At 40.7% G+C, this 15,237-nt stretch overlaps 1 protein-coding gene across 1 annotated transcript; it reads left to right on the top strand.

The window, feature by feature from the left end:
• The first annotated feature begins 1,184 nt into the window (after positions 1-1,184).
• Positions 1,185-7,908, top strand: slitrk3a (SLIT and NTRK-like family, member 3a). The gene is made up of 3 exons (XM_072461357.1): positions 1,185-1,456; positions 1,874-1,959; positions 3,560-7,908. Exon 3 carries the CDS (start codon positions 3,619-3,621, stop codon positions 6,316-6,318), a length of 2,700 nt encoding a protein of 899 aa, XP_072317458.1. The 5' UTR covers positions 1,185-1,456; positions 1,874-1,959; positions 3,560-3,618; the 3' UTR covers positions 6,319-7,908.
• The last annotated feature ends 7,329 nt before the right edge of the window (positions 7,909-15,237 follow it).

The following is a 15,237-nucleotide window of genomic DNA, read 5'->3' as shown; positions in this document are numbered from 1 at the left end:
AATAATCACGATTATTAATTCATCTAATAAATTTAAAGTTAAATTAAAGTTAATAAGCCACCAATAAATAACAAGTGTGTTATTAAACTGTACACCATAAATGTTTTTAAGAGCATTCAGAAACTGGTTACTAAAATATTTTCAGTGACCTAGAGATAAATACTTGTAAATTAATAACTAGTGCTTCTAATATAAATATCTGCTAGTAAAACAAATAATTAGTGCTTATAAAGAGTTAACTAAGGGACATTCTTAAAGTATTGTGTATTGTAAGTTCTTATAGAAAAAAAATGTCAGCAGAGTTTCCATTCCTCAATCAGTGACTTCGCATACTTGCAGAGTGTGCCTTACTCTCATGCCACTCCTGCAATCAGCCCCTGAATGCGTGCTCTCGGTGTGAAACCAGCATAGACTCGTGCTTGTGTGCGCACTGCTCTCGTGTCTCTCCACAACGCGGGCTTGTGTTGCCCGCTGGAGGCGAGGCGGGGGAAGACACGCACGGACGGAGGGACGGGAGAGGATGGATTTGGAGTGAGGTGGAAAGCGCGTTCTCTCTCTCTCTCTCTCTCTCTCTCTCTCTCTCTCTCTCTCTCTCTCTCTCTCTCTCTCTCTCTCTCTCTCTCTCTCTCTCTCTCTCTCTCTCTCTCTTCTCCCTCCCTCTCTCTGTGTGCAAAAGGAGCGGATACGAACGGAGCCAAACTGTGTTTTCTGCGGCGCTGACTTGTAAACGTAAACATATTAAGAAGAGAGGCTATGTGCACTGCGTCTAAAAACACAGCGCAAGTTTAAAGAATATATGGGAGTAGTCTTTAGTTCTGGCTGCCATCCACAGGTTTGTCGCTATTTTTTCCCCCTTTCCCCCCGGGTTGCGCGTTCCCGTTCCGTTGCGCTCCTACACTTCGGCTCCTCTTCGCTCGATCCACTGCAACTACAACGAAGCCAATCACTCCTTTTAAAACATTTTTTAGCCTTCGCGTCTTCTCTCCATGACGCAGAAGAACTGAAAGCCGAGGATACACACACAAATCGCAGAGAACGTTCAAGAAGATGCCGATGTGATTCTTTTACGCGCGGAGACGGCACCGCTTCACCAAAAGAAGGACAGTGTTGCCCGGTTTCACTGTTGAGGAGCGCACGGAGGAGAGGGAGAGGGATAGAGAGAGCGAGAGGAAAAGAGAGGAAAAGGGTGAAGGGGTGGTGGTGGAGGAGGGAAGCGGACGGGCACAAGTCGAGCACTTGCATTTTAAGCAAACTGCTTAGAGGGGAGGGAGCAAAAAGGGGAGCTACAGAGCGGGATAGAGCGAGAGAGAAGGAGGGAGAGAGAGCGTGAGAGAGAGGAGGAGGGGGGAGATCGCATTCCCATCACGTCTTCATTTCACTGCGAGAAGAGAAGAGGAGAGAGATCTAACAAGATTCAAACTCAGATTTTCCCGATGCTTTCCAATTGCAGTTGGAGGTAAGTGTTGCGCCTTTTCTATTCTCGCTATTTGAAATGCGTGTGCGTGCCTGAATGGGTTTGTCAATCCACGCTGACTGACTGTTTACTGCAAAGCCTTTAGACTACAAACAAGAGAAGAAAAGCAAGCAGGACATTCAGCGAGCCTCGCACACGGAGCTGATCAATAGCCTTTATATTCGCTGTTTCCCTGCCAATGTCACGTCAAGAGGCTGTGCTGCATTATGCTTGGCGTGCGTCTCCAAGGTTATTCTTTACCAAAAAATGTGTGAATGCAATCCGTCCTGCTTTTCTTAACTGTCATATTTGGCTTGAAGATGACTCAAACGATTTCCATTGCGCACGGTTTTCTCTCCAAGTGCAAGTATATAGTGCCCAGTTTCTAAGCTCCGTGTGTGTCACTCTCTGTCCTCGCAGCCCAGCGCAGGACGGCGAGCTGGACGCACCGGGCGACGACAGACGGACAGACCGCAAGAGGATATGTGAAGTTCCCGCTAAACTAAGTACGTATAAAACACTCTTGCACACACAAACCTTTTATGGGAATACAACACAGCATCCTCCTCTTTTTTAATTGCCTTTAATGCCCGGCTCCTATGTATTTATTTTATTTTTACATCACACCGGCGCCTTTTTGATCGCACCCATGGAAGCGTCATAAGGAAATCCTAGGATTACGCACGGATTGGATGTCTGAGGATCTTTCTTTTTGTATTTTTTTACACCTCGTTTTGCCCCTTTTTGTGGATTATAATACGTGTTTTGCTTTTGATTCGTTTTTTAAAGATTTTACTTGGCTTTTTTTTTTGCCGCTTTCCGTTGTTTCAGCACCATGGACAGCGATAGTGTCAAGCGCTTTGCGCCTTCATGGACATGCAGCCTATTTGCGTGAAACGGACAACTTAAAACACATATAATCTGCATATAATTTGCTAACAAAACTATACGAAATCAATGCATTTACCGTAAACATTAATAATACTTTTCGTCCAATTAAATAAATATCAACAACGTAGCTTTCCAAATAACTCCATAACTGCATAATCTCCCTGATCACCTGCGAGTTGCTGCGGCTCCACACTCACGACAACACACTTAGAGCAAAAAAACCCCACACAAAATAAAATCTGAAGTTATGCTGATGTCATATTTTGTGACCAGCTTTAATGTCATCTTAAATGCGTCCGCTCGATCCCATTGATCTGCTGTCCATGTTGTGTTTAACGCACCGCTTAAATAATTCATCAGTAAATGCAATGGACTGGGTTGATTGCTTTTGACATTTTTTGTATGTGTGGGATTATTGTAGATTTTTCATTTTGAGGTGAGTGATTTGAAAGAAATAGATTGTAGGCATTTGAAGAGGCTGACACCCAATTATTTCAAATTGGACTCTAGGGACCTGTCCAAACCGGTGAATAGTTTATTTTGATTTGCCAAATGCAGCTTTTGAAGCTCTTTTCCACCTTGGCTTTTCCTGTGCAGGGTGTAATCCATAAACTAAAATGTGCATTTATTTAAACGCTCCTCCAAATGACTTAATGCAGCCAATAAACACTCCTGCGTCATTCCTATCGTATTCCATCCCTGTCCAGCCCAGTCTTGCTCCCTGCCTCAGCCCTTTCCCTTTTCCTGGCTTGACATGCCCCTTGGTTTGAAGCTTTTTAAGAGGGATTGAGGTCTGTGTTATGTAATAAACAGAGCTAACGGGGGTTGCTTTCTCCTCTCCTCACCTCTCCCACACCTGCTGTTGGCTTCATTTATTCAGAGTGATAAGCATCTCTTTCGGGTAAGGGCAGGGTTGATTTATTGCAACCATAGCATCATATCAGCCGGATAATAAATGGCAATTCTACCTATATACGCTACGGGCGTGGAAACTGTTTGTGTCACCATAAGCATTGTGTCACCCATGCACAATGTTTATTTTTGCTCCAGTCAGCGCCGGTTTGATGTCGTCCCAAATGCCATTCCATTATTCATTAGCACTCATTCCAAAGCTCTTTCAAGTAAAATAAACGCCATCCATGTATCTGTTGATCTGTCTTGCCGGTCTATTTGCACTTCCGACCATTATCCCTCTGCGTCTCCTCTCTGTTGCAGTGCTGTGAAGTGGCTCTCTCGCTGGAGCCGACACTTCATCTCCCCTGGTGTCGGCGAGGATGCTGTGGGTTACCTTGCTGAGCACCATAGCCCTAGGATGGAGCACCCCAATCCCACTGCTGGAGGACTCGGAGGAGATCGACGAGCCCTGCTTCGAGCCGTGCTACTGCGAGGTCAAGGAGGGCATCTTTCACGTCCACTGCGACAGCAAAGGATTTACAAATGTCAGCCAGATCTCCCAGATATGGAGTCGGCCCTTCAAACTCAACTTGCAAAGGAATTCGATGAGGAAGCTTTACTTCAACAGCTTTCTGCATCTGAACAATGCCATATCCATAAATTTGGGTAATAACGCATTGCAAGATATACACGCCGGAGCTTTCAATGGCTTAGGAATACTAAAACGGCTATTTTTACATGAGAACAAGCTGGAGGTTTTCCGGAATGACACTTTTCTTGGTTTAGAGAGCTTAGAATATCTCCAAGCGGACTACAACGTTATCAGAAGGATCGAGAGTGGTGCATTCAGACACCTCCACAAACTGAGGGTGCTGATTCTAAATGACAATCTGATTCCAGTGCTACCCAACTATCTGTTCCGTTCTGTATCGCTCACGCATCTGGATCTGAGAGGAAACAGGCTAAAGACGTTACCGTATAAGGGCATGCTGGAGTATATTGGGCGGAGCTTGATGGAAATCCAGCTGGAGGAGAACCCGTGGAACTGTGTGTGTGAAATAGTTCAGTTAAAGACATGGCTGGAGAGAATTCCTTACACTGCATTGGTGGGTGAGATCACATGCGAGTACCCGTTCCACCTGCACGGGAAAGACTTGCGCGAGATCAAACGTAGCGAGCTCTGCCCTCTGCTCTCAGATGCAGAGATCGAAGCCAAGCTGGGAATCCCACGCATCCACTTCAACAATGAAAACACTTGGCCTACAAAACCGTCATCCATGCTCTCCTCCTTCCACAACACGGCATCCTCTGTGGAATACAGGGATCGCACCGCTAAGCCAACCAGACGACCCCCCAAAGCCACAAAAAACCCACCCACCCCTCGTAGCATCTACCCAGGCTTGAACCAACCTCCCATAGCTGGCTACCAAACGAGACCTCCCATCCCAATCATATGCCCCTCAGGATGCATTTGCAATCTTCACATCAATGACTTGGGGCTAACTGTTAACTGCAAAGAAAAGGGGTTTCACAATATCTCAGAGCTCCTCCCCAGACCGCTAAATGCCAAGAAGTTATATCTAAGTGGGAATTTAATCCAGAAAATTTACCGTTCCGATTTTTGGAACTTCTCAAGTTTGGATTTATTACATTTGGGGAATAATCGGATATCTTACGTCCAAGAGGGGGCCTTTATCAACCTGCCAAATTTAAAAAGTTTATATCTGAATGGGAATGATATTGAGAGACTAACTCCAGGGATGTTTAGGGGCCTCCATATGTTGAGTTATCTTTATTTTGAGTATAATGTCATCCGTGAGATCCAGCCCAACTCCTTTTCCCTCATGCCCTCCCTCCAGCTGGTTTTTCTTAATGACAACCTGCTCCGCACCCTCCCCGCTGATGTTTTTGCTGGCACCAACCTTGCACGTCTCAACCTTCGCAACAACTACTTTCTGTCTCTGCCTGTGCGTGGTGTATTGGAGCACCTGACCTCCCTGGTTCAAATTGACTTGCATCAAAATCCCTGGGAGTGCTCCTGTGACATAATCCCCCTGAAGCAGTGGGTAGAGAAGCTGTCCTCAGTCATTGTGGTGGGCGACGTCATCTGCAAAACTCCAGAGTTCGCTTTTGGCAAGGACCTGCGCTCCCTGGAGGTGCAGGTCCTGTGCCCAGAGCTCAAGCTCTCTGGGCCCCCTCCTGCCCTGCCTGGGGATGATCTGATTGGAGGGGGCTCTAACATGGGAGAAGCAAGCTCCAGGGGAGCTGTGCCATTGTCAGTCCTTATCCTCAGCCTGCTCATTCTTTTCATCTCTGCTGTGTTTGTTGCTGCCGGACTTTTTGCTTTTGTCCTCCGCCGCAGAAAGAAGTTGCCCTTTAGGAAGCGTTCTGAGGTGAATCTGACGGGGATTCAAATGCAGTGTCGGATTTTTGAGGATCCACCCAGACCTAGTAGTGCCGGAAACATTGCCACACCAGAGAAAGCCACTCCTACATTGCACGCTCACAGCAGTCATTCTCATGCCCATGGGCATGTTTATGATTACATCCCCCATCCGGTTACTCAGATGTGCAACAACCCCATCTATAAGCCCCGCGAGGGGGAGATAGCAGAGGAGGGGCGGCAGTTTACAGAGAAAAAAGACAGTGGCTGCAGTAGCAACAATTACAGAACCTTATTAGAGAAAGAGAGAGAGTGGACCTTGGCCGTGTCTAACTCTCAGCTCAACACCATCGTCACAGTGAACCACAGCACTGCTGACATGGCTGGGTTCCACGAGAACGGAGGGCTGTGCCCCACTGTCATCGACAGTCAGAGGCCCACCCCCACTGTGGGCTTTGTAGACTGTCTGTATGGGACGGTGCCCAAACTAAAGGACATGCATGTGGCGCATGCACACCCTCCAGGCATGCAGTACCCAGACTTACAACAGGATGCACGACTGAAGGAGACGTTGCTTTTCACGGCGGGGAAAGGCTGCTACCCCGATCCGTCCCAAAGCGATTACCTCGAGTTAAGGGCCAAACTTCAAACCAAGCCGGATTACCTCGAAGTCTTGGAAAAATCATATCGGTTTTAGCCGATGTTTTGCCCATGGGAGAAAAAACTTTTCCACCATCAAAAGAAGTGACCCAAAACAAAAAAAAGCAGCATGATAATAAATGAAATATTGTATTACAGTTACAAGTTTCCCCCCAAATTTCTTTGGTGGAGAGGCCATTCTCAGATATTTCAATGAAGTGCCTTTTTTCAGCGTAGCCAGCAATGTCAACAACCGTTATTTTTCTAATACAATATATAAATATCTCTATATGCTCCAATGAGAGCCACATATGTATAAGAGGGGTAGTACAAGCCTTGTGTGGAGTGACACCAGACGCACAGGAGCAGGACGTCTCCTTGACTTGGTGATGGGTGCCCTGATGTGGATGTAGCCTACACACAGTGAGGGAAGGGGATGAACTGCAGTGTGCTGCATGCACTCGCTCCTGAGGCGAGGGGGATTTCAGAGGACTTTCACATCACATACGAACAGATACTGCGACGCATTTACACTTCTGTGTTCTATTTAATTTTTATATCTTATTAATATGATTATTACTCTTAACAAAGACTTGTGTCTATATCAGGGTGCTTCTGGTAAAAGGACGCGCCGACGCACGGATGGTAAAACATTTGTGAATATTATTATAAGACAACACTCAAGGTTTTCTGGATACTCATGCACTTTGTTAAGACCCCCCTTTCCCATTCGCTTCTGCATTCCTCATTGTCACCCACTAACGGCTTTGTAGGAGGCACTTTTAATGTTTTCTCTCACAGATTTGAAGAAAAATGTGAATATATTTATTCTGTAATTTCAGTGAAGAATTTAATTGTAAAAGGTAATGTTAAATCAATGTATAGTGATTATGCGTCTGGTATAGCCTTCTTAATAAAAACAAAGTCTTCAATCAAAACAACATAAGAGGTTTTGAAGCCACGGAAACTTGTGTGTTGGCACAGTGTCTGTTCTGGTGCGCTGTTGGCAGTCAGGCAGAGTTTGGAGCTACAGAGACCAATAGAGAGGAATCGAGGGCAACAAGTTGTTAATCAGCGAAGCACCTTGTTATGTTTTTGCAGATTTTATACTCAAGCTAGTACATCTCATAAAGATATGGTTACGTTAAGACCTCACAGCATTTCCGTTTGGTGGATGGTTCAAGGAGATGCATGGCAGGAGGCAAAGTGGGTCATGCTGTGACTCTTTAATTATATAAGTAGCTACGGCAAACATAGTTTCATAAACAACTATTGGGGAGAGAGAATGACTTAGGGTTGCAGTGCTGCACCAGGCCACTAGAGGGGGATAAAAACGATTTTATTTTATTCATCTTTTTTTCCTAGTGAATATCATGTATTAATTTCTTTGACCACAACATGCAAAGCCTGCCAATGGTATATAAACAGTACAATATGATATACAATGTGTCCATGCTGTTTTTTGTTTATTTGCGCTTACGTTAAAAATATAGTGATTTAAAGAAAATAAGAGATTTTTAAAGCAAAATGTCCATGACTGAACAACATTAAAGCAATCCCTGGTATGTTCAACCTGTTCATTGATTAGTTGCTGTGGATTATTTGGTGTTTGACTCATATGACATATGGAATAAATTATGCCCAACTTATTTCCTTTATAGTGATTTTTTTCAAATTATATTAATATTTATATATGTTCTAAATATTGACATTTTTAAAGTATTTTAACTTGAAACGGACACAATTTTGGATCAATTGGATGTTCCCAAATGTGAATAAGTGAATTTCTTTTGCAAAAACTGTCACTTTCCCATGAGTCTTCAATGACCATGTCCTCATTTTGCATACTGTAATTCCATCCATTCATTTGATTTTTCTGACTATGTTAGCCTGAGTGAGCTGGGGTCACCTTGTAAGTATGGCTCATGCATAAGACTTAATTTCAATATTTTGTAAATGAGGTTCTTTTGAGTGTCTTCTTGACTAAACTGTTTACGATGGTGGTACATATTTGGAAGAGCAGACCGGAGCAGATCAAATACTTTCATGTTCATTTGAATATGTGGTCGCGAAAGTAGATTTAGAAAGCAAGTTTACAATAAGATTTTGTAGAATTGAAAGATAAATATTTGCAGCAATATTCTTCATTATCTTTATCGTGATCCAATTTGATTTGTTGCCTAGATGAGGGCAACTTTTAGCTGAGTAACAGTAAACAAAATCAATCATAGTCTTAATTTTTTCAATTCATACAAATGGAATTCAAAGTTCTTTACAAAACACAAAAAATTACATTAAAATCCCAGCACAATGTAAAATCACAATACAGAAGATAAAAGCACCCTGCAGAAATAGCTTTTTTTTTTTTTAAAGAGTTCATTTGTAATGTAGAAAAAGATTCAGTTGTAGTCACCTGGACTGTTTCGACCTTCATCCGAGGGTCATTCTCAATCTGCGAATCAAGACCGGGAACTCAGATATTTATCGTACTCTGAGTAGGCCCTGCCCACAGGGCGGGACCTCCTGATGAAAGGTGTTTTTGGTTTCACCAGAAACTAAACCTAAAGGGCCTACTCAGAGTAGGATACATATCTGAGTTCCTGGTCTTGAGTCGCAGATTGAGAATGACCCTCGGATGAAAGTCGAAACGTTTCGTTTTTATCCTAAAAACAGAGTCCAGATGACTACAATGAATCTTTTTCTACAATGGAACACTTCTGGACGAATGAGGGATTACACCGACAAGTTCATTTGTAATGTATGTTGATTAGTTGGATGTAAATTAAAGTAACTTGTGTATAATAATATTCATCTTTCTAAAGTGCGTTGCAAGTTAAAAATACAAAACTCATACTGTAGCTATAACAATATTGTAAACAACACAATTGAACAATACGGTACATACAATGAGTTCATTTGCAAATACAGATAATTTAAAAAGTAATCAAAGGCTTGCAAGTTTACTCTGTACACAGCAAAGTTTTCAAAAGCCAAATGCATTTTTTCCACAATCAAAATATTATTGTATTGACTCCTTGATAAAATCACCTTCATTGATAATCTGTTCAAGATTAGAGAATCTTTCAAAATGGAGATATCCTTTATTGCAATTTCTTTCTCTTTTATGTACACAAATTGAAATGAATGTGATATCAAACATGCTTTTCCACAGGCCTCCTTAGCAAAAATACTCAAAACTACACGGTACACTTTTTCTGCAAATAGTTGTAAAATGTTCATGTCTGCTTTGTTGCTACCGTCTGCTGCACACTAGATTTGAAATTAATTCAAAACATAATAAACGGTACACACCAATTATCCGAAACACAATTTACAACCGAACCACATTTACAAAACAATTAACTTTTTTGGGGTTATTTTTTGCTTTCCATGTGCGCACACTTATTATTGTACAAAGTGTATTTGTCATCCTTCGCACACCTACTCCTGTAATATTAAGAGTCATCCATTTATTCTCTGCTCAGCGTTTTACTTGTGCACTCAGTTTGATTAAAAACATAATGCATTTCTACTGTTAACCCCAAACCTTCACCCTTTCCTCTTACCCTTCTCCCTTAAAAAGATGGGTAAATAAAGTTTTGGGAATACATTGCTGTATAACTCATGGCGGCCAGTTTATCCTGTGTCATCAATTCCTAAATGGGCTTTGTCCTATTACACCGTGCTGAGTGCTTCTATACCAATAAATCCCGTTGTTATCCTATCTCCAAGTAATTTCATAAGCAGTTTATTGGGGGAGTTTGTGGGGTCAAAAGCAAGTCTAAGTGAGTATGTTGTGTGAGTAAATAGATTTTCTGGGACTTTACATGAAGGTTTTTGAGAGTGGTGTATTATTTTATTCAGTTGTCCTTGTCAGGTTTAGTTTATTTCGCTTTATTTATTTATTTAGCTTGATGTCGAATTCATTTTGTTACTAAATATTAAGTAGTTGAGCTTCAAAAGAACTTAAAGGTGCAATGCATAGAAGAGTATTAGTGCTGGCCAATTATTCACTTGACCAACCCCCCAAAAAAACTGAATTGTTTTTATAAAAAAATAATAAAAATCCTTTGCTGAATTTGCTGTAAATGTTTTTTTTTTTTGGTTCAAATATAGTTTAAACACACAAAAACAAAATCATATTCAACAGCCTTAATTCCGAGTAAAGTAAATTTAGCACAGCAAGGCATTACCAATTGATCCAAATATTTTTTTGCTGTGACATTTTTCACTGAAAATTTCACACTCTTGAAAATCTTGACATTCTTGAACTGAGAAAAACACAGGGATAAAAATTCAGAGACAGAAATGGGGAAGCATTTAAAATTTAAAATCAAATTAGACAAATTATCTTCGATATAAAATGATGTTTTTTCTGGTGGGAGGTCTGCCATTGCCTGGAATGTTCTACTGTGTGGTATTAAACGTAAATTGTAAATACTCCACAGCAGAGCTTTTTCACATTACATCTCCATGGATACACGCTCCAGAAAAAGTTAAACAATGTAGGTTAAGCGTTATCATCCCTGGTTTAAGTATTGCAACTTGATATTCTGAGGCAGAGGAGGGTTTTGTGATAGACTTGGTAAGAGAGTTTTGGCACGCAGCAGAAAGAAGGGGACAGACCTTTTATGACTGGACTGAGATTTCATTGGCTGAGTTACGTAGTAGGCTGTGATTGGCTGCTCTGTAAACATGGGATATGTCAATAGTTTGATCAATGAACTATATTGGGTTCACAAGATTTAGACGACATTAAAGGTGGTATGGACGATTTTTTTTCAGCAAATTTTTTATCATATTTCCTCGTGGCGTGGATAAATCATTAGTCCTGCCACGTATCAATCATAAAACGCACCTACCGCTCACCTGCAGCCGCGTCAGGCTCGTCCCCACGTTTCCGCGTGCCTAAGCACATGGATCTATCATAGTATAGTTCCCTCAGTGTACGGGGCAAAATGAAGACGGAGAAAGACAGTTCGAGCTGACGCAGAAGTGGACAGAAATCTACGGGAGACAAGCGATGCGATGTGATCCGTCACGCTAATAAACAAACGCACGTGTGTGTTGTAACAGTCCGCACGGGGGAGTGGCATGTGCACTTCCGCCTGCGTTCTCAAATCGCCGAAAAATCGTCCATACCGCCTTTAAAAAAAATAATAATAATTTAAAACTAGATAATTTTTAAGTTTTGATCTTGCAAGGGAGATCTTGTCTATTCCATACATATTTTCAATTGATAACATCTATTTATTTGTTGTATATTTTGTGCAATAATAATTCTTAGATTCATAATAAATACGATACTGGACAGAAAATCCAAGACTTTGCTTTCCATTCTGAGTTTTCAACATCACAGTATTTTGTATTGTCAATTACCACTGAGAATATGTGCCATTGTCTGTGTTCTGTACTACAGTCTGATTGGCTGGAAGATGCACCTTCAAATCTTACCTAAGCTATAATAAAGCCAAGGTTTAATTAATGTTCAGATGACTACAACCTGTAACCATAGCAACTGAAAGGAGCCCAGCAAGATGGAAATAAATACAGTAATATTAAATTGTTAAGAGTTCCTCAGCTGCCATTTTAGAACAACTGTAATGCTTGATTTTCACTTGTGATTTGTGCAATTAGAATTAATTAAATGGGGATGTTAATTGTAGTAACATAATATGCTTGTGTGACTTAAGTTTCTGCTGCAGATTCAATATTCAGAGGTTGAAAACTAATATATTTGTGGTTACTGGGCCTGTCAGCATACACACATTAGATGTGCATACACAATTTGCCATTACTTTTGAGATCATTTTAAATAAGTGTTACCAGGCACTTACTGGGATACGAAATATGGAATGTAAAACATGTAAATTCCCATACTTTATGTTAAAGTTGTATTTTCTGCAAAATTTTGAAGAAACCTAAAAAACAAATGTTTCCATAATAAATACAATCTAAATTGTTCCTGAATCATATTTTTAATCATGAGGCCGATATCAGTAATTCACAACAAGACATTTAGTAATTCAAAGTAGGTGGCGCTGTGATGAGTGACAAATGCTAACATAAACGGGACACTACTTTGGGTTTATTGTGAGCTTTTCTGCATTTGTCAAACTTCTCTGGACCTATACACTGCATTTTAATGTCTTTTTATGAATTGCACAGGGTTTCAATAATGTTTTATACACTCTGGAAATATAATCATTTTGTTAACAACACTCGTGCCGTGCGTCAATGAACAGGAAACAGCTGATGCTAATGTGCGCTTGCTATGTTTTGAAGTCTGAAGTCTGTCAGCTTAATATATAAATTACTATTACTGAAAATACAATGATTTATTACAAGATCAAGTCAGCGTTTGGTGAGAAATTATTATGTTCTGTTTATCTGCTTTATGCAGTCTCGTTATAACAAGTGTCTGTATTCTCTCTTGTCCAATCATCCCGCAGCTCTTTAGCTAAAGCATTCTGGGAGCTAAAATGAGCTAGCCCTCTTTGGAAGCTATTACCTCAGAGAGTCTGCATTGAACCCCTTAAATGGACCAGTACGGTTCACTCAAGACAGAGGCAACAGGACCATCGCGATCCACTCCAAAGCGAACCAGTGGAAATGCGCCTATAAAGTACTTTTAATTTCTTCCAGTTATTTGACTTACACATTATATTTTAGAAATTTTGTGTAGACTATTATATAATTGTCTGTCAAACTATGGAGTAAAAGTTATAGAAATGTAGTTGGCCACCATCTGAAAAGAAAATGATTATTATTTTGATATTTGCCCGTCATTTTGCAGTGATCTAATAATGATAATGTTATGGGAAAACCCTTCAATGTCTATGCAACAACTTGACACACCGTACAGAACAAGCCTCATCCTGACACTTTTGCCTTGCCTCTGTACAAAATGTCTTCCTCCTTTATATCCTAGAACAACTGGCACCCTTAGGTGTCTGCACTGCACTCCCGAGGAACGGATCCGGTGTTCTTTAATTAGCCTTGTCACCCATCTCTCACACCTTAGCTTAGCCTCTTAATCGATTTTGGGCCGCATTGATTGCAGATGATGCATTGTTTTCCACTGTCGCTTACTTTGTAGAAAACTGTAATGACATGCTGATAATAAGTTGTAGAGTTATAAATTACTTTCTTCAGCTACAGCTTGGAAATGTGGGGGCGCTTATAGGAACGTATAGTGAAATAATGCTAACATAATAACACGTAATAGCTGGATTTAAACCCAAAGAAAAACAAAGACGTATTAAATTGGCTTGTTGAAACGATGGATGATAAAGCCAGGCTATTAGCGGTTCTGCGGCTCGGCGCTAACAGTAAATAGAAGTGGACGTTTTAGTGGGCTATTGAGTGGGTATGATTGTGTGCCACTTTCGAGGTGGTCCCAGGCGCTTTGGATTCATATGTGCATTGGCGTTATAACTCCCGGCCGCCGACACTTGGTGCTGGGGACATTTTTGGGAAACGCGCCCTGCTCTGCCTGGCTGTTGTTTGGAGGCTATGTGCCCGGACTGCACACTGAGCTGTTTTCTGTTTGTGTCGAAGAAAGAGAAAAACTGTTGGTAGGTGGTAATATAAAAGGGGGAAATAATGGCTTGCTGCAGACTAACTTCAATTTAAAAAAAAGTATTGATTAACTGTAACTTGATGTATTCACACTATTTACATAATGTACACATTGATTCAGAAAACAAAGTATTGTAAAAAAAAAAAAAAAGAAATTACTATTTTCTTGGTATAGAATCTCAAGCTGTGTTATTACAAAAATAAAATGGATGATAAATTATAATGGCTGTATACAACCTCGTATTCGACAAACTGTAAAAGCTTTAACCCTAAAACTGAAAAAAAAGTATTTTGCTTTAGTTAGGGCTGGGTTTATGTATTTATTTAATATTTATTATAAAGGATGGGGAAAGCTAAAAGAATATTGTAAAAAAAAAAAAGTTATATTGGATCTAGTCACTGATAGAAATGATCAGATGTGTGAATTTACCTTTTGGATATTTCACAGCCAAGTAGAGAACATTTGGTTCTTGTCCCTCACCTGTAAAGGTTACATACTAACCTTTCTCCATGGATATGTTGTTATTTTCCCTTGAATGTCCCAAAGTATGAATTCATTTTATTGACTGATGAATGATTCAGTTGCTGCAGCACCGATAAATATCCAAGACACAATAGAATCATTTAAAAGCGTTAATAATAGTGTTAAATCAAACAATCTTTAAACCCTTCACCAGGGAAAATTACATAATCCCCTTTTAACACTAGCCCACCAGCCAAATATCTTATCATAGCAAACACATTCAGTCCATAAAGCGACTTTTACAAGCACAACGTTATTAATCAAGATCCAGTCATGTCTAATCGTTAAGAATTGGAGCAAGTATTAAAAGGCTGTATTGTTTATGTTCAGGAAACTAATATGGAGAGACATTTTTTAACTGTTTCAATCAATACATCAATACAAGAAAAAAAACATGATTTATTTTTCTTTTTTTTAAATATTGCCTAGCCTTCCAGAGTATTTGAGAAAACTTAAACTTAAGAAAAAAATTGGTATAATCAATTGTAGTGAGTGCAGAATTGACTTGCAAAGCAGCGTATGCAGAGGCTTAAGGAGAGGGTGAAGAAGAGGGTGAGAGGACATGGACTCACCCCAATAGGACATGTCATTTAGACAGAGCGGCAATTCTTTGAGCTCCTTTGTCCTTAAACGACACCATAATCGCCCAATTAGCCAAACTTGCCTTTCCGGAAAGTGCCTTGTTTGAAATAGGCAGCATGACATTTCTATTTTGCATATGTTTGCGTATGCGCAGTGGCCGTCATGTTTCGAGTGTGTCCTAGCATTCGGGGAGCAGGGAATTATCTCCGGTTTGCTGAAAAAGCCAATCTGTCTGAGGCCACAGTGCTGAAGCTGCAGTATGAGGCAGGTGCGCCATACAAAAAGCCTGGC

Source organism: Eucyclogobius newberryi, unplaced genomic scaffold, assembly GCF_026437365.1.
Source record: "Eucyclogobius newberryi isolate DKJ021-1_F unplaced genomic scaffold, fEucNew1.0.hap1 SCAF_10, whole genome shotgun sequence".
Classification (NCBI taxonomy): domain Eukaryota; kingdom Metazoa; phylum Chordata; class Actinopteri; order Gobiiformes; family Gobiidae; genus Eucyclogobius; species Eucyclogobius newberryi.
This window is presented reverse-complemented; position numbering and strand designations above follow the sequence as displayed.